This window comes from Chanodichthys erythropterus, chromosome 23 (assembly GCF_024489055.1).
Source record: "Chanodichthys erythropterus isolate Z2021 chromosome 23, ASM2448905v1, whole genome shotgun sequence".
NCBI classification, from domain to species: Eukaryota; Metazoa; Chordata; class Actinopteri; order Cypriniformes; family Xenocyprididae; genus Chanodichthys; species Chanodichthys erythropterus.
In genome coordinates this window covers 29,982,940-30,002,519 of record NC_090243.1, presented here as the reverse complement: position 1 = coordinate 30,002,519, position 19,580 = coordinate 29,982,940, and the positions used below count along the sequence as shown (strand labels likewise).

The 19,580-nt window shown below is 37.8% G+C and overlaps 1 protein-coding gene across 2 annotated transcripts in view; it reads left to right on the top strand.

The window, feature by feature from the left end:
* The first annotated feature begins 1,083 nt into the window (after window positions 1-1,083).
* LOC137013633 (rho GTPase-activating protein 21-like) overlaps window positions 1,084-19,580 on the top strand; it is a 130,444-nt gene continuing 111,947 nt past the window's right edge. For both annotated transcript variants that reach the window (XM_067377576.1, XM_067377575.1), the window contains exons 1-2: window positions 1,084-1,322; window positions 2,344-2,546. In XM_067377576.1, the coding sequence (XP_067233677.1) occupies window positions 2,475-2,546 (72 nt within the window). In that variant the 5' untranslated portion in view covers window positions 1,084-1,322; window positions 2,344-2,474. The remainder of the gene's footprint in view (window positions 1,323-2,343; window positions 2,547-19,580) is intronic.

Sequence of the window (19,580 nt, the reverse complement as noted above, 5' to 3'; positions counted from 1 at the left end):
ATGTTTGGAATAAACTCTTGGAAGAGGATCTCATCATTTTAATTAAACCCAACTGGAAAAGGAAAAAAAAAGAAAATAAAGGATAATATGACTTTCTGGAAATGTCAATTACGTCTAAAAAAAGTTTTCAAGAGAACAAAATATTTACAGCATGATCTTGATAATATCTCTAAAATATTTAACGTTACTGCTGGTAGTAGGACATAACAAAATTGCAAATCAGGCTTTAAAAACAGGTTTCTGAGCCACTAGTGAATTATACAAGCACTCACAATCCGCATTAATAGTGACTGTAAGTAATTGAGCAGAGAATACACACGCATGTGCCTCTTATGTAAGAACAAATCCGGTTGGTTGAAGTCGAAAAGTATATTTGAATATCGCATGCTATTGGGCAACAGGCCGGCGGGCAGTCGGGGGGGCGGGGTTTCGGAGCGACTGAACGCCAGTCAATGTAGCAATGTATTCGGCTTTGGGAAGTCCGAGTCTTTAAGCGAATCGGTTCATTCGAACAATTCGTGTCAGTGGGCAAATTTAAAGGAACCGATTCACCAACTCATTTGAATCAACACTAAGGAGTGTTGCCAGAAAAGTCTATTTTACAGCTAAAAAAAATATTGATCTACAACTGAGTATCACTATATTGTTTAGGCTATAAGTGCTGTGTTGTTAATGTCATCCCCTGGCAAGAAATTTACTATGGAAATCTGCTGTAAAAACATATTATGATATTATCACGTCTTCAAACAGTAAGAACCTTTCAAAACATCTCTGTTCAGTTTATTTTTGATGGTGTGGCTAATTACCAAATTAACGTTTTGTTGTGGTAACTAGCTATTAGGCTAGGCTACTATAGTAACGAGTATTTTGGCGGATACTGTGGTTACCATGGTAAAGTGTTGTAAGGGCCACTTATCTTCCTTCCAAGATTCTACATCGGAGAGAGTTATGCTTTAAAATCGGTTCAAACGAATCAATAAAAGGAACCGGTTCTCGTTCGCGAATCGGACATCCCTAGTATCTGTCGCGCCGCCAACTGGAAGTAACCAAGATCAAACTGTTCGCGTTCAAATCGTTGATACATACGTGCGCTGCGTTTTAAACGCTAGTCATTCTTCGCGTCCGTATCAGCAAGATTCTGTGATTTCTGTGTGTTTTTCTTTCATTATGAAGCTGCTTATTTGGCTGTGGATTACTGTGTAAAGAATCTCTTGCCGATAGATTGAAAATCGATTTCAACGCATCGGATATTTGGATATTATTTGCGTGTTTGGCAGAGAAACGATGCATTATGATTCATGGTCATCTAATAACTGGAACAGGTAGGTGTCTTACTGACCTTCTCTCTCTTACTATTGTTGGGTACTGTTGCCATGTAAGAAATAAAAGAAAGTGGAGATGATTATTAGACGAGCGGAGGACATTCAGATGGAAATGATGGTTTTATGATTGTTTACAATCCACATTAATGAACAGAATGATAGTACTACGCCTGTTATCAAACATCCTGCATGTATTCAAACAGCAGATTTTCAGCTCATGACAGCACATGGTGTTAAATCGGGAGTACCCTCACTACTAAATTAGTCTCAAATAGCTACCACAGATCGCTCCATAGAAACACATGGTGTGCAGAGGTCTCAGGACTGGGCTCGAAATGAGATGGTAGTTCGAGTATGTCAGATGACAAGCTTTCGCTGGTATAGCTGTGCTGTTCAAAGCGGGTCAAATCAAAATTCTGATTTATTGTTTCAATAATGTAATCTGACAATGGCAGAATATCGTGTATGTTTACTAACAAAAGAAGTTTTGTTTTCTAGCCTGTTCTGTTTTACCCTTTCCTTACTCTACTGTACATTTTCAGACTACTTTGTACCTTATTGTGCTCAACTTTATACTCTACAGTATATTTCATTCTATTTTTTTTATTGTTAAACATCTTTGGAAAAAGTGCTAGTTAAGGGAATAAGAACAGGTTTAACTCTATCTTACACTGTTCTGTTGTGCTCTAAACTTAAAAAAGTAAGTTATCTGGTTGCCTTAAAATTTTAAGTTCATTGAAATTAAAATATTGCGTTAATACAATGAAGGCGATTGGTTTAATCAACAGAAACTCAAAATATTATGTTATCTGAACCACATTAATCATTAAGTTGATTTGAAAAAGAAAATAAGTCATGAAAATGATTTTTACTCTACAATATGTCAGCTTTACTCTAATAGGCATTTCTGGGAGGCCTGAAGACTGGGATAGACCTTCTATTTGACAGGGGATAATTTAACACTCATCTTAATCATCATCATATGTTTGTGTCCTCTCAAGAAACCTTTCTTTGTCCACAGGACCTCACATTGGACGGGCATGAAGAGATCGGACGGTGTGGATTAGATCATTGGGAATATAGCACTTTGATTTCTCTCATCTCAATGTTGGGCTCCAGAGGACCTCTGCCTTTGTGCTCTGAAATGAAATAATGGCGACGCGTTGGGCTGCGTCGACGCACCACGATGAGAAGACAAATCCAGCGACGTCGTCAGTTTGCGAGGTAAATAATTTCATTGTTTTAAGAGAAAAGTAAAAATGACAGGAAGGCCTACACCTTCTGCAGCTCAAGATGGGACAAGTGCTTCAGTCAGACACACTTGCAGTGCAGGTGGGATGTCCGTAAACTGAACTGGATGATTTGTACTTTTATTTAATTTGTTTATTTTATTGGCTTGTCATGTTAAATATATCATTTTGATGATGATATTTTCAAACCTTTGTTTTGTCGTGCAGTTCAATTAATGAAGAAAATTAACAACTAACAAGGCCCATAATATTAAAAGTAATAGTTCACCCAAAAATGTAAAATTGTGTCATCAGATGAGACAGCAGATCTCGCCCCCCCCATTGACTACCATAGTCGGGGGAAAATACAATGGTAGTCAATGGGGGGTGAGATCTGCTTGGTTACAAACATTCTTCCAAATATCTTCCTTTGTGTACAGCAGAAAAAATAAATTCATACAGGTATGGGACAACTTGAATTAAATTATGACTGAATTTTCATTTTTGGGTGGACTATCCTTTTAATAAATATTATATTGTGAGTACATTTTTTTAGAATTTCTTTTTTAAACATCTGATATTATTTCAAATTTTATATATCGGGATCATAAAAATATAATTTTATAGATGGTGAACTCATAACACAGTATTATCTTCCTTAGAAGCAGCCGCTGACTGTTTGTATTGAGACTGCAATCATCAAATGAAGTAGCCTATTTATTTTATTTGGCAAGCAAGGCCCTTACTTATCTAATCTCAGTAATGTTGTAAGGCTGCAAATGCATAATGTCACTCTTCAGAATACTAGAGCAACGTAGGATTTTGCGTGTCCTCTCTGACATGCAGGGATGATGTAACACCACATGTCAGAAGAACATAACGCAGCTCTGTAAACGCATGCTTGGATTAACCTATCAGTAATGGCAATACCAGTGTGTGTGTGTGTGTGTGTGTGTGTGTGTAATCTCCTTACAGAGTTAGGCTCAGGGTCTGTGGGTACAGAAGGTCGGTGGGCACAGTAGTTTTTAAACATGTCGACAGATCACTCAGAATGTGTCAACAGGGATTCAGTATTTACTTGCTGTTTGTGTTTGCTTCTTAAACGATTCCAGTTCTCGAAAGAATTTGTTTATTTTGAAGGATCAGTGCATTTCTTCAGAAGTGCAGTACTTTTTTTTGAAGTAACAGTGCATTATTTTGAAGAAATGTTGCACTGTTTTGAAGGAACATGCATTACTTTAAAATAATAGTGCTTTCTCGCATTTTATATTTTGTGTGCATTCAGCTGTTTGATGAAAACATCATTGATTTTATCTTAACTTTGAAGTGTTTACCATAGGCTTATTTGAATAACATCATCTGAAACTCAACAACATTAAGGGGCTGTTCACACAGAATACATTTTTGCCTTCCACTGTGCTGGATTTCTATTGTTTTTGTGTGTAAACCTGCACAATCCAAAAACGGAGGAAACTAGGAATCAGTGATTTATTTATCAAGATTTATTTATAACGCTTTTCCTGAGCAGTAAAACCCAATTGCGCATGGCACATTTTACGGAGGACAGCTTCCTGAACGCCAGCTATACACACCTAAATAAATTAGAAATACACAATTAACTTTATTAAAGGTGCAATATGTAAGATTTTTGCAGTAAAATATCCAAAAACCACTAGGCCAGTGTTATATATTTTGTTCACTTGAGTACTTACAATATCCCAAATGTTTCCAACTATTTGTAATCTTGAGAAAATTGCAATTTTAACCAAGGCTCCGGGACGTGTGAGTAGTTGCCAGTCAATTGCGTCATGCGTGCACTACCCTCGGTTTCTGGTTTCATTTTGTAAAAACCATGGAAATGCCAAAGATGCTTTAATATATTACATCTTTTAATAGACAAGGGAACAACTGTTTGGTTACATTTATAGACAGAAAACTAATTATTGTTATATAGCTCAACACATTTAGTCTTATTGTTTAAATCTAATTTTCTTGATTTTTTTTTTTTTGATTTTTTTTTGCGAGTACCATGCTTTACCATGCCTCAGACAAAAACACTATTTTGTCAAGTAGCTAACATAGCATAATCAGAATCAGCTTTATTTTTAGTAACAGTAATACAGAATTTTCTCCATCATACAATACGTTTTAAAACGAATTGCATGCCATTTATCAACACAAGCCATCCAGCATTTAATATGATATTCTAAAATCTTACAGTGTGTCTCAAACAAGTGTCTCACAGCAGCCGCCGAGCGAACGCACAGAGTAACGCTATCATTTTCAACACTCTCAAATGTATCTAATATGATAAACAGAGCTGCGTTACCTCATAATCATGACCGGAAAAGCGGAAGCGGCGCAGGCGACTGTGGCATAATAAAAGTTCTGCTGCTCACAGCGTGTGTTGCGCAATCGCTCCAGCGGCCTCTTTCAGCTCCACAACACTTGGTTCTGCGCGGCTTCATACTACAGTAACGTTAATAATCGCATCCATGAACATGATTTCTTCCTGAGTCCTATCCCTATTGTTTCCACCGGCTGTGATGTGAAGACCACATCCCAAGATTCTGTGCTCAAACATGCTGTCATCAAGCTACGCCTTTGTTTTGAATAGACCTCTAGCGACCTCTAGCGGACAGACATATTACATATTGCACCTTTAATGTTGTCGCCTCAGGACTTAAAGGGATAGTTCACCCAAAAATGAAAATTTGATGTTTATCTGCTTACCCTCAGTGCATCCAAGATGTAGAGGACTTTTTTTCTTCAGTCGAACGCAAATTATGATTTTTAACTGCAACTGCTGCCGTCTGTCAGTCAAATAATAGCAGTGATTGGGAACTTGAACAAAAAGAGTCGAAAAAACTTCCATAGACAAATCCAAATTAAACCTTGCGGCTCGTGACGGCACATTGATGTCCTAAGACACGAAACGATCGGTTTCTGCGAGAAACCGAACAGTATTTATATCATTTTTTACCTCTAATACACCACTATGTCCAACTTCGTTCAACTTCCGGTTAGTGAGGTCTGATCGCGCTCTGACAACGGAAGTGATGTCTCGCGCTCATTGAAGTATATGGGCGAGACATCACTTCCGTCATCACAACGCGTTTTTTGACTTCACTAACAGGAAGCTGAACTAAGTTGGACATAGTGGTGTATTACAGGTAAAAATTATATAAATAATGTTCGGTTTCTCGCAAAAACCGATCGTTTCGTGTCTTAGGACATTAATGTGTCGTCACAAGCCGCAGGTTTTAATTTTGATTTGTCTAAGCAAGTTTTATTTACTGTTATAGTTGAAATTCCCATCTACTGCTATTATTTGACTGACAGACTGCAGCGGTTGCAGTTAAAAATCATAATTTGCGTTCGACTGAAGAAAAAAAGTCACCTACATCTTGGATGCACTGGGGGTAAGCAGATAAACATCAAATTTTCATTTTTGGGTGAAATATCCCTTTAAAATTTTTACAGTGTAGAAGATAAAGCTTGATCTGATATGGTCATACTGACAACATTATTAACTCCGTGTGAAGCTTTGGAAGCCGGAGCTCGTGATTATGGTAAAGGGCATTACATTTCCAACACATGCTTGAGATGTTTGGCCAATCACAACAAACGGGGTCAGCTGGCCAATCATGGCGCTCTGGGCTCTTCATAAGGAAGGGCTTTGTAGAAATCAGCATGTTTAAGGCAGACTGGGAATAGAGGTACTGCAATAATGTACAGTATGTAAAAATGAATGTGTTTTTTGAGCATTAAGGCATGTTCACCTGTTCTCTTACACCCAATAAACAAAATGGTGAACTTTTAAAATAGCATCTTATGATCCTTTTAAAATTAGTTATTTTCAGTACTGTTGTTTAATTCCTCTGCCCTGTATCTGTGTTTTAAATGCAAAAAAAAAAAAAAAAGCCTGCATAAAACCTGCATACTGTGTGACATTAGTTTGTAGTTTGTACATTGTTCATGAGCACCTCCCTCACAATCACATTCCGATGGTGTGGGACCTGGTTGTCTCAGTCCAGTGCGCCTCACTGCTACTTGGTTATAAAGTTAAACAGTAACTGAAGTTCTCAGCAGGTGTGTGAAATGTCCCCAGCAGACTCATAAAAAGTGCCTTCTTGAGCTAACAGCATCTGGCCTTCAGTAAGCATCATTGCACTACCACCAGTACAATATAGTTGTGATTACATTTTGTGATTTACTTTTGTATTTCAATACAAAAATATTTGTTATATTTAGGTGATATACAGACAGTAGCCCTGACATTTTGACAATGTTATGTGTATTTGTCCGTTCAGGCTCGAAAAGGCACAAAAAAAGAGCTTAATTCAGTACTCGCACGCTGTCTGAGGGCTGGATTTTGACTGCGCACTTCGGGTGTGTGCGCACAGAAAACCATACTGAATACTGTAGATCTCTCTTTTGTGTCATGCTTTTTCAGATATATCCATATGTCTGCTCTTCTCTTTCTCCCAGACATTTTTAAATGTTTTATGAGACATGCAGCAAGTGTATGCCAATTTATGCCCTGCCGAGACCGGGTAGATCTGCACATTACAATTCAAATGTGCTCATCTACCATGCAGGACATCAGTTCTGACTGGATCTCTTCCCAAATCATCCCTCCCTAACATTTTTGTCTAGTTTTTATTTGTTGAAAAAAAATGTAAATCGATTTTTGTCATAGTTATTGTCATTCAGAGCTGTTTTTTATTTAGTCATCGTCTGCTTTTTGTCTGAGAAAAAATGTCATTGACAAAAATTAATACTGCTCAACCATCATATTGTGAATCACATGGGACTCCTGACTGAATTACAGTTTGACATTAGCATGATGCTAAGCTAACATCGCCGTACTCTAACATAAAAAACAAACTTGTGTACATAAAATTGAAATGAGTAGAATGAGTTATTTTGTTTGCATTTCTCTTGACTCTTGCAATTATTCACTGCTGTCATTGCAGTGCATTCTGGGATTGCCTTATTGCAAAAGATCTGTGCGGTGGTGCCTTAGAATTTTTCCAAAAGCAGCTATCAGAGAATGTTCTCAGAATTCATTTTAGCTAACATTGTGGCAAAGTTCTCTCAAACAAACATCCTTCCAGTAACATTAATGAAACATTTGTTCAGAGTTATCTGGTATTTAATAATGTTCTCAAAAATTCAGCACAAAAACATTATTTATACTTTGTTCATGGAACATTTTTATTTACATTTGCAAAATAAAAGTCTGTGGTTACGTAATATGTGTTATGTGTATAATATATAAATATTTTATATATAAATATATTTTATATATAAATTATGCCTACACAGCATATTTATTTTATTTTCTTAAATATATACATGTATGTGCATGTATTTGTATATACATAATTATTATACACAGAACACACACATATATTATGTAACACAGACTTTTATTTTGCAAGTGATTAATCGTTGCGCAGCCCTACCTGAAACATTTAGTTAGATTTACAATTTAACATTTCTTAAATGTTACTATTTGTTTCAGAATGTTCAGAGAACATTCAAAAGAAATGTTCTCATTGTGTTTGAAAAATAAGAAACGGAAAATAACGTTTTTAGAACGTAATGAGAACGTTAGCAAAACATTATTAGAACATATTTTTGTTAGCTGGGCTACTGGGTTTTTTTTTGTCATTAATTTTTTTTCTTTGCAGAGTAATTATGCAGTGGCATTATGTCTGTCTAGTCATATATAGTGCCACTGGCAAAACAAAACATTACAGTGCATAATTGCATTGTTTATATGCATGAAAAAGAGAGGTGATCCATTATCCACACATTTGGTGTCCCTCTTGGTTAATTGGGGGGTCCAGTTGTGTTCACGCCTGTGATGAAGCTTGTTTAATTCATTATCACCCTGAAATCCTCTACTTGCTATTCAGGATGAGTTAAACCAGTGTTCAACCTCAATAACATCACCCCCAAGACACACATAAAGAGTATCAGTGTTAGGGTACATATAGTATGCATCAGTGCCTTTTCTTAAGTTCTTCCTTGTAGAGCATGGACAGGTGCTTGACTGTACCTGCTCCAGTCTCTCCTGACACTTAGTAGATCCCCCTGGGGTTTCTTGTGCCTGGTGGTCTCAGGTGGGCCCGTTATTCTGTCCCATCTACTTCTCCATGTCTAATGAGGGCGTCTCTCTCTGTCTGTCTCTCTCTCTTTGTGTCTCCCTCCCTCGGTCGCCCTGCCCCCTGTGAGGACGCCAGTGCCATGGAGGGTAATTAAAGCCCAGCTGCTCCTCGCTTTTACACCTCCACTCTCTCTCTCACACACACACACATACTCTGGTGTTCCCCAGATGAGGTCACCTTGTGGAGATTCTGAATTCTGTGTGTCTCTTGTACAGCTTGTTGACAACTGACAGTTTAGTCAGCAAGAAATCAAAATGTACTTTCTGTATACACTACCATATAATAGTTTGGCTTGGCATCAGTAAGATGATCACTATTTATTTGATCCAAAAAAAAAAAAAAAAAAACAGTAGAGCACCAAGAACGATAATAATATAATTCTAAAAATTGTTCTACATATAAAAGAATAGCACTGTCCATTAGGGATGCATGATATATCGGCCACAATATCGGTATTGGCCGATATATTCATTTTTAATGTTATTGTTATCGTCCAGAAAACAAAATTTAACATATATTAAAGCCGATAAATAACGGATTATTTCCTTCAGCTGAGACACTTGTTTAGATGCGTTTTGTTTAGTCCCTGTTCATAATGATGGTTTTGAATTGCTTGAAATATGATTGAAATCACTTCAAAAAGGAAAATACAGTTAACTGCAATGTGCAGAGCAAGTCTGTCATGTAGACTACATACAATTATAATGTGAACATTATAATTGTGTGCTTGGGACATGGCTTTTAAGGCTGAGACATTTGTTTTTGTAATCAGACTCTCAAAAATTATTAAAAAAATTGTATATAGATTTATCGGCCAATATATGGGTTATCGGCTTTCAAATATAAAGAATTATTGGTTATCGGTATCGGACAAAATTTTCATGTCGGTGCATCCCTACTGTCCACACCACAGCTATAACGATAATGATATAGAGAAACAATATCGTTGGGATCACTTTCAGAATTATTTTTTTTCTAGCTGTTGAATGATAAAACACTGACAGCCAATCGGAATCCATTCTAATTTAACATTATGGAGAAGTTAATCGCCAAGGTCCAGAAAAGGCCACTGTATGGAAAACAATCGGTCATATCCTCTGAATAATTGTTGAGAAGTATTAACGATAAGATCATTATGCCAGGCTAGCAAACAGTGTAACATAAAATTACCTCAGCTATCCAGCGCTAGTTTCATTTTTGGCTGTAAAATATTATTACAATTTAAAATGACTGTTTTGTATTGTATTATATTTTAAAATATAACTTATTCCTGTGATGGCAAAGCTGAATTTTTAGCATCATTACTCCAGTCTTCAGTGTTACATGATTCTTCAGAAATCATTATAATGCTGATTTGGTATTTAAGAAACATTTCTGTGCAATTTGATTCATTTCAGTGTCTCAGTCAACTTAATTAAATTGTAGCTTATATCCTACTGTATATCACCATTGTGTTGGTCATAAGCCACTCGGCATTGTCCATCACAAAAATAAAAAAATATTACACACAAATCAACTACTGCATCTGCATTATAACTTGCACCTCCTCTAAATTGATTCTTTTTCTAGCTGATGTTACCAATAGCCGTAAACCATGATTTTAATATTTACCACTTACTGTTCATGATTCAATTAACTGATACATTTTCTTTCTTCTCAATATCCTGTTTCTTTCAGAAATACATCAGATTATAGACTTGACTTTAATGAAAACCTGATTATTTGTGATTTATTTGTTTTTGGTTTTTTTTTGCTCAAATTATGCAATTGAGCCCTTTTGTAGATGTTGTGGTGACGCCCTTTACAAACTCATCTATTAGATCTGACCGTTGTCTCATTGAATCCAACGGGCCAAACCATAATCCAGTGTTGACAGGGATGTTTCTGTGTTCTGTCTCATATCTCATACCAGAGCTTTCAGTTGGCACTTCAGCCCTCCACCCGCACATTCTGTTTCCATATGCATTGATTTCTGTTGTCTGTTCAGAAAAACAAAGGCCGAGGGAGTGTTAAATGCTGGCTGTCAGTGTGTGTGTGTGTGTGTGTGTGTGTGTGTGTAGATTCACCCCTGCTTTCAGTCTATAGTCTCTCCCTCTCATGTGAATGTATTTCTGTGTGCTTGCCTTTGGCTTGCCCTCTATTCTAACATATTTGGGAAACGCTCTGTTCGATGCTCTGCACAAAATTGTGTAACACTGAGGGGCGGATTCACTAAAAATAGACTGTGACCACTGATATTGTGGTTTATTTGCATTTTTTTATTGTTTTAGCACCTGGTTCAAAGGAATTATGCAAATCAAGTAATGATGTAAACGCCCATAAAATCACTGCTAAGCTCAATATCCAAAAGGCAGTTCCCTATTTTTTCCTGCCATTGTTGTTTGTATGCTTGTATTTCTACCAGAATTCATGGTCACCTAGCTTTGAGTCTTGAGATTCATTATGTCTTGCTGATCTGATCTTTTTCATTCAGCTGGGCTTTAGTGAAAGCACGCTAATATCTGAAATAGTAAGATCAGCGTGCTCAATGAATGCTAAAATTCTATAGATGCTTGAAACTCTAAGCCAATAGATTTCAGTAAACCCAGTGTTCCAGTTCTTGACCTGAATCCACTTTAGAGATGGACATTTTTGTCTGGAGCTCTAGCCTTCCTTTGGGAAACATGTCTTGTTTAAGGGCTTCCCCTGAGTAAACATGGCAGCCACTTATCCAATTCCTAGTTATCATTATTCAGTCAAGCCTTTGGACTCCTCATAAGTTAGTAGGTGCTAAGTTTCTTTTGTCTATCGTCAGAAAGAGATAATTGTGAATGTGAATGAACCCAGCCACTGTAGGTTAAATTCACAATGGTTTTACATGAGGCATACTTTGTGCTTTTCTGCAATATTGCTCCATTTTTATGTCATAATGGGAAGCCATGAGATGGTAGTTTGTTGTATAAGCCTGTAATCAGAAAGGAGACCAATGAACTAGTATAATGACTCTAGTCTGGGATGCCCTTCTGTCTTATTAAAGGATTAGTTCACTTCAGAATTAAAAAATTCCTGATCCTTTACTCATCCCCATGTCATCCAAGATGTTTATGTCTTTCTTTCTTCAGTCGAAAATAAATTTTTGAGGAAAACATTCCAGGATTTTTCTTCAAATAGTGGACTTTACCTGGGTACAACGGGTTGAAGGTCCAAATTGCAGTTTCAGTGCAGCTTCAAAGGGCTCTACACGATCCCAGCCGAGGAATAAGGGCCTTGTCTAGCAAAACGATCGGAAATGTATATACTCTGCCATGCGCCACACATTACGTAATCACGTTGGAAAGGTCACGCGTGATAAAGGTGGAAGTACCGTGGTAGGGCGAAAAACTCCATCTCATTTTCTCCTCCAACTTCAAAATCATCTGACATTGTTGTTTTACATTTTTTTTTTTTTTTTTTTTGTAAAGGCTCTTTGACTTAGTCTTTGCATGTTCGCTTTGAAGGCACTGGATCGGTACTTCCACCTACACACATGACCTTTCTAACGTGATTACTTAATGGTTAAAAAGTGTATATAAATTTTTATTTTTATTTTTTAGAAAATGACCTATCGTTTCGCTAGATAAGACCCTTATTCCTGTAGGCTGAAATCATGTAGAGCCCTTTGACGCTGCATTTCTGCAATCTGGACCTTCAACCCATTGGTAGCTGTTGAAGTCCACTATATAGAGAAAAATCCTGAATTGTTTTCCTCAAAAACCTTTTGACTGAAGAAAGAAAACATGACATAAACATCTTGGATGATGTGGGGGTGGGTAAATTATCAGGAAATTTTAATTCTGAAGTGAACTAATCCTTTAACACAGTGTGGATGGCTAGATTGAGTATGTTTCTCAGTGGGAATAGTGTTTAGTGATTCAGTATTGGTGTAAATTACACATGCCCAGAGCACATCTGTGTTAAGCTACTGCCACCTGGTCTGATGTGCAGTTAGTGAAACACATGGATGCTGCTCACGCTTTGATGTCACACACACTGTGACTCTTACAGTATGTCTTGTTTGCTCTTTCCATCATACGGTATATTTTTTTAAATGACTTGCATGGCATTTAGCAACATAAGTCATCTAGTTTTTATTAAAGGGTTAGTTACCCCAAAAATGAAAATAATGTCATTTATTACTCACCCTCATGCCATTCCGCACCCGTAAGACCTTTGTTCATCTTCGGAACACAAATTAAGATATTTTTGTTGAAATCTGATGGCTCAGTGAGGCCTGCATAGCCAGCAATGACATTTCCTCTCTCAAGATCCATTACTGTACTAAAAACATATCTAAATCGGTTCATGTGAGTACAGTGGCTCAATATTAATATTATAAAGTGACGAGAATATTTTGGCGCGCCAAAAAACAAAATAACAATGTGATGGCCGATTTCAAAACACTGCTTCATGAAGTTTTGGAGTATGAATCTGTGTCGAATCAGCAGTTTGGAGCGCCAAAGTCACTTGATTTCAGCAGTTTGGCGGTTTGACATGCGATACGAATCTTGATTCGACACAAAATTCGTAACGCTCCGAAGCGCACTAAAAATATTCTCGTTGCTTTATAATTTTAATATTGAACCACTGTACTCATATGAACTGTTTTAAATAGTTTTTAGTACATTAATGGATCTTGAGAGAGGAAATGTCATTGCTGGCTATGCAGGCCTCACTGAGCAATCGGATTTCAACAAAAATATCTTAATTTCTGTTCCGAAGATTAACAAAGGTCTTACGGGTGTGGAACGGCAAGAGGGTGAGTAATGACATTAGTTTCATTTTTGGGTGAACTAACCCTTTAATATGACAATGTAATATCGATATAGATTACTGCAAAGCATCAAGCTACACCTTTGTTTTGAATAAGCGACCTCTAGTGGTGAAAATTACATATTGTGCCTTTTAATATGACTGAATCTATATTAGGATACATCAACTAAAGTAATTTCAGACAAAAATACAGTAACTCCTTAAGGTAACAGATGCATACATTACAATTTTACAATGTATTTGAAACTTGGTTATTATAGTAATTGTTTGTAAAAGGCACACAGTAGATCAAAAGGCCAGTCTCAGCTCAAGTATTAGGTCAAGTATTAAGTATGAGTTAACCAACACTCTATATGAATGAAGAGACTCTTGTTAGCAATATTGTTTCCACACAAAATCTATGGAATGTTGTCTGTGACAATGAGACTTCCTATCAGCGAATGGATGCCATTCTCTGTCACTTTCATTTTTATGAGATTTCATTTGGCTGGCTGAACTTAATCTTGATAGCATCTGAATGCTGTGCATAGCTTTAGCATTCATGTTGTGACCACAGCCATCACCGTACATTAGAATTGTTTGCCTGTGCATGTTTCACACATAATTGTTGTTTTTATCATGACCAGATTATTTGGTTATTGCAATGACTGATTGCAATGATGCAATTTCACTCTTTCCTGTTTGTGTTAACTTATAGCAAGACTGCATAGTGAATGAACAAACTACTGAGTCTGAGGGAATAAATTTTTTGCACTTTGTATCTCATGTCACTTAATTTACCCTGACTGTGGTTTGCCAAGCATGTTGCTGGAGCAAAATTATGATTGAATTTATAGAGATTTTGGTTTAGGGATTGGTTTAGCGGTCAAGCTTGAACTGATTTTAGGAACTACTAACACTTTAGGGTTGGGGTTGTGGGTAGTCTTAGCCTCATAACGCTAGTCAATGCTGTTCATGGTGCATACAGGTGCATCCAGGACACCAAAAAGGCAACAGCTATCTGTAAACACGAGGGGTGTAACGATTCACTCGTTTTCTCGATGCACCGATTACAAATTCTGACGATGCATATGCATCGATCTTGAAACATGTTTTTTGAATCGTGAATCGTTTATTTCGGTCGATAATCGATGTAAAATGCAAAGAATCGGATTAATCGCGATTCTATAGCGATTCAATATATAAACATTAAATTAATACATGCGCGAATTGATGGAGACGTTGTGCGCCGTCATTTTGCGCCTTCCCTCAGCTCTCATTCACAGACACGCGCGGCTGCACTTTACCGCCTTTCACTGGATTGCGCTCGCGCTCAGTCCGTAGCCCAAGTTTAAACTGTCCTTAGGACGGCCACTGCTGTTTACATGAACATATGACGGTTCTCTATTAAGACAGCAATAGTCCTGAGTCAAACTGCTCAAGCCATTGATAAAGCTGCCAAGTCATTGCGCGGTCACTATTGTTGAAATAAAACGCTTTTATTGCGTGGAAACATCGGAAATGTTTCATTGACATTACCTGAGCAGTTTCAAGGCGCTCATTTATTGCATGGACGAAGCAAACATAATGTAAGTGTCTAAATGTATATGCACAGTTGATAAATGAAATTATGAACTTAATGTCATTAAACTGAATGTGCGAGGAAACTGCTGAAATATCTATTAACAACACTGACATAAGAGCGCGCGGTTTATCAGTCAGATGCGCGTTCAAGTTGCGTTCGTTACTATAGCAACAGTAGAAACCCAGCGCGCTTTCTTTCAAAATCATCATAAGGAAAATGTTCCGCATAAAGAGAACAAAGAGGGATTTTTACTATTCTGTGAAGAAAAAGTTAGTTTAGGATTAGTTGGGAAAGTGCATGACAGTCTCTCCATGTAAGCATTAGTATGTTGTGTAGCCATTAACACTATCCTACACTATAGTTAACATGAACTAGGCCTAACAATACTTTTAAAGCCCTTTTTATAAGCTGTTAAAATAAAGTTATGTAGCATCATTGAGAACTAACATGAACTAACATTAACAATGGACAAAAGTTTTTTTTGTTTGTTTGTTTTTGCCATTACTCTCTGACCCCCTAAAGGCCGCTGTGTAATTCACACCCTGATTAAGACACGTAAAGCAGGGATGGACAACTCCGGTCCTGGAGGGCCAGTGTCCAGCAGAGTTTAGCTCCAACCCTAATCAGACACACCTGAACCAGCTAATCAAGGTCTTTAGGATTAGTAGAAAGTTATAGGCAAGTGAGTTTTTATCAGGGATGGAGATAAACTCTGCAGGACACTGGCCCTCCAGGACCGGAGTTGTTCATCCCTGACGTAGAGGGAAGCATTTCAATATCCTTATGAATGCATATTAAAATGCAAAATCGAATCGAATTGCATCGAATTTTAATGTGAATCGTCTTCGAATTGTTCTGAATTTGCAAAAATCATTCTTGAATCGACTCAAACACCTATGAATCGTGAATCGAATTGAATCGCTGTCTACCCAAAGATTCACAGCCCTAGTAAACACCAGTTCCAATCTGATTGTCTAGTCTATGTAAAAACAAATAATGTGTTTAAAAGATTCTGGGCTGGAGCAATGAGTGATTGGGGAAGAAATAATTAGTGGATTTATTAAAGTTTGCCAGGTCTTCTCCTGTCTAAGTGGCTGGTTTCAGACAAAATAAGCTGCAAAGTGGACCAGACGTTTGCACAAAAGTCTTCGGGGTTAAGGTTAGAACTGTTTGTTTGACAGAAATGTTGTTCCAGTACCAACAAAAAGATGCTGATCCAAAAACATGTCACAATCATCTATTGCAGATAACCAGAATTTCACAAAATATGGTCCACGCTGGGTACAGATGACTCCAGTTCAGCCAGTGTTGGATGGTGTGGTGTGGTGTAGTGTTTGTAAACTTTCAGTATTTATGTCTTCTCAGGAACATTAATAGCTGCATCCCATCGCTTGAATCATTTTCTACTTGAACTCAAGAGTCATGTGATGAGTTGGTGTCGCATCAGCCAATGCCTGAATAGGCTACCCACACGTCATGTATGTTTTTTATCCTGTGATTTGGCAGAACATCATTGATTTGCTCTTTTGATGGGTGTATTGACAGGGCAAGAGCTTCACTACCGGTATTGATTTCATGTGATTGGCCCCTGGGCTGGTTGGAAGGGGTCAGAATATGAGGTTGTGAACCCTGGACTGATCCATTCACTGTAAAAGGGGGCGATTCACAGTTCATCAATGACAGAACTGTGAGGGTTGATCTATTTGTCTTTTTATTGATCAGACCATGTTTTTCAGTACAACAAGACTGGGGATAACTGTTTAGTTTCTTTACTTGGTTGTTATTGTTGCCTGTTATATCACGTCCAAGAACGTTGCAACACTTTGGGGTATGTTTCAATGTTTGTGTTGGTTCTCGCAGTGCCCAGAGGAAACACTGTACCCAATGGAGGTATTTTCTTTTTGAGTGTACAAGAACGATGTGTTTCTCCAGCATGTGTTTATACAGCACTACAAAATGAGGCCCTGGTGTTCCAAGTCTGCACATTGGGAGTTTGGCCCAAATGACCCACGCAACATGAGTGTGTATGTAGCCCTGACCTGCCCAGAGATCCTTCATGTGTGGCTTCATCAATCCGCTCCACATCTTCGTGTAATCTTCCCCATCTATGCTTTGAATTTCATGTTGCTGCAGCCTTTTATTGCAATCCAGCATAAATGTTATGTAGAGCCAAGAATAACCTAACACAGTTGTCGGTCTCTGGTGCATTGCTCTGGTTTAACTCGCTCAGGCTTGACCTAGTATCCCAAAGCCTCTCTAAAAAACCTCTCCATGGTAGTGCATGTCCACTGAACCTGTCCTTCTAAACAGCTTCTATTCAGCACTCTCGCTTTCATTTAGCTTCAGACTCTGATGTGGTTCTGGCTGCCAACTCCTTCAATCTGACTGACAGTTGGCATTTGGATGTTATTAAAATTGCATGTGTGGAACCAATCTGCTGACAGTTGGATTCCTTTTGTGGTTGGTGCTTTTCTGAGCCAAGATCTGAAAAAAAAAAAACAGCCAGATTCACCTTGGCCCCATTTTGCTACTTTGGATATTACAAATCTAATGTTTACAGTATCATAACGCATCTGTCAGATGTGCAGATTTCCCCTGATCATGGCGATTTGCTTCAATGTATTTCTAAGAAGCAACATACTTCCGATCCATAAGAGATAAAGGAACTAGATTTATACACTTGTAAGTGGTTGTTGCCTGTGCAATACTTGCCACCACAATGCTAAAGTGCATGTGATAGGGCAGGTTCCTGGAGGGTCACTGTTCTGTTTCAACCACAATTAAACACACCTGAACTAGGTAAAGTTCCTCAGGCTTACAGCCATTTTTAGTGGTGTCCGAAAGCTTAGTGGACATTATCGAGTGCACTCATTCATTCAGAGAACTGTATTAGTGAACTAATGTAGGGAATAGAGAATGAGGGTATAGGGGGTGATTTTGGATTCAGCCTAAGGCTGTGTCCAAAAACCTAGGTAGCTGTCTTGCTGCCTCGCTATCTTATAAGAGAATGACTTGTACGGCAGCATTTGTGCATGAAGGCACCTCACGAAATTGATTTCGGACAGACTTCTGAGGTAGTGTTATAGTTTAATGATCTACAGCAATATAGCGCAAGCTTTGGTGAGAACTAAACAAATATTTAATTACTACAGTAGTCATTTCTCGATAGAAATTATATCAAAATTGAAATATGTTGATCAAAATCGTACATTTATACACAAACTGAGCAGCAAATGCAACCTTCGGATGCCATCTTTATTTTTCTAGCTCAACTGTCACAGAATGGAAAGCACAAGATTGTGGGATATCAAAGGCAGCTAAGGATAAATCTATGCTTCCTTCAAAAATCGATCTGAGCAAGGTATCTCATGAGACAGGAAGTGAAGCTAACATTGGATTCGGACGTGCCTTGATGCCTTACTACCTTGAAATGTGTCCTCGGAAGGCAGCATTTTTCAGTTTCCGGACGCAGCCTAAAGTCTTGCAGTCTCTACTAATGAGCTGATGAGTTGAATCAGGTGTGGTAAATGAGGGAGGCATACAATATGTGCAGTGGTGGTGGGTCCCCAGGACCGGTTTGAGAAACACTGCACAAACAGAGGGACGTTGGCCATCCAGGAACAGGATTAGACACTCCTGTGCTAGGATGTCCTGAGAGGTTGTTAGTGCACAGTTAGAATATTCTGAGTATTTGCTAAGGAGTTGCTAGGTGGTTTCAGTGGTGTTTTGGGGGGTTGATAGGTTGCTGTTTGCTGGCCCAAGTCAATTACCTCAGTTTCCTGCCAAGAAATGAATTGGCACTCTCCTTCTAAATATTTTTCCGTTTTTTTGCCTGTATAAAGACAAATACCCTAAGTGTTTGTTCAAGTCCTAATCATAAGTATGAGCACTGAATTATTCAGTGGGTTTCCACTTAAATGTGAAGCAAATCTTTCAAAGTTCACAAATGAACAAAACAAAAAAACAAATGAAAATCCATCTCCCATTATTCACATTAACTCTTTTTTGCACAAGTCAAAAACCACCTCAAGGGAGCGTAAACTTTTTTGCAAAATAAGGGATTTTTTCCCCCCAAAATTTGCCATTACCATCACTCGTTTCTAATGCGATATTTCAATTTGCGCATTAAAACAGGGTGATTGAAACATAGCTACACTCATGCTTGCTAGGGATGCACGATATATCTATTTAGCATCGAAATCACGATGTGCGCATCCGCGATAGTCACTTTGCAGGATGTGCAATGTAAAGTATAGGGATCGTTGATTCATTAAAACGCGTGTTATTCTCGGATTAAATAGAAAGTTTGATCGGCATACTGTACATTTGAACAAAAAAATTATTTCCAAATAGAGCTATTTATTTTTTCTTATTGCAATACATATTTCAGAAAAACAAAATATCACAATGTTATATTTCCAATATTGTGCAGCCCTAATGCTTGCTTTACCAAGCAATCAGTCTCGCAAAACGTTCTATGACATGCAAATGTCCATTT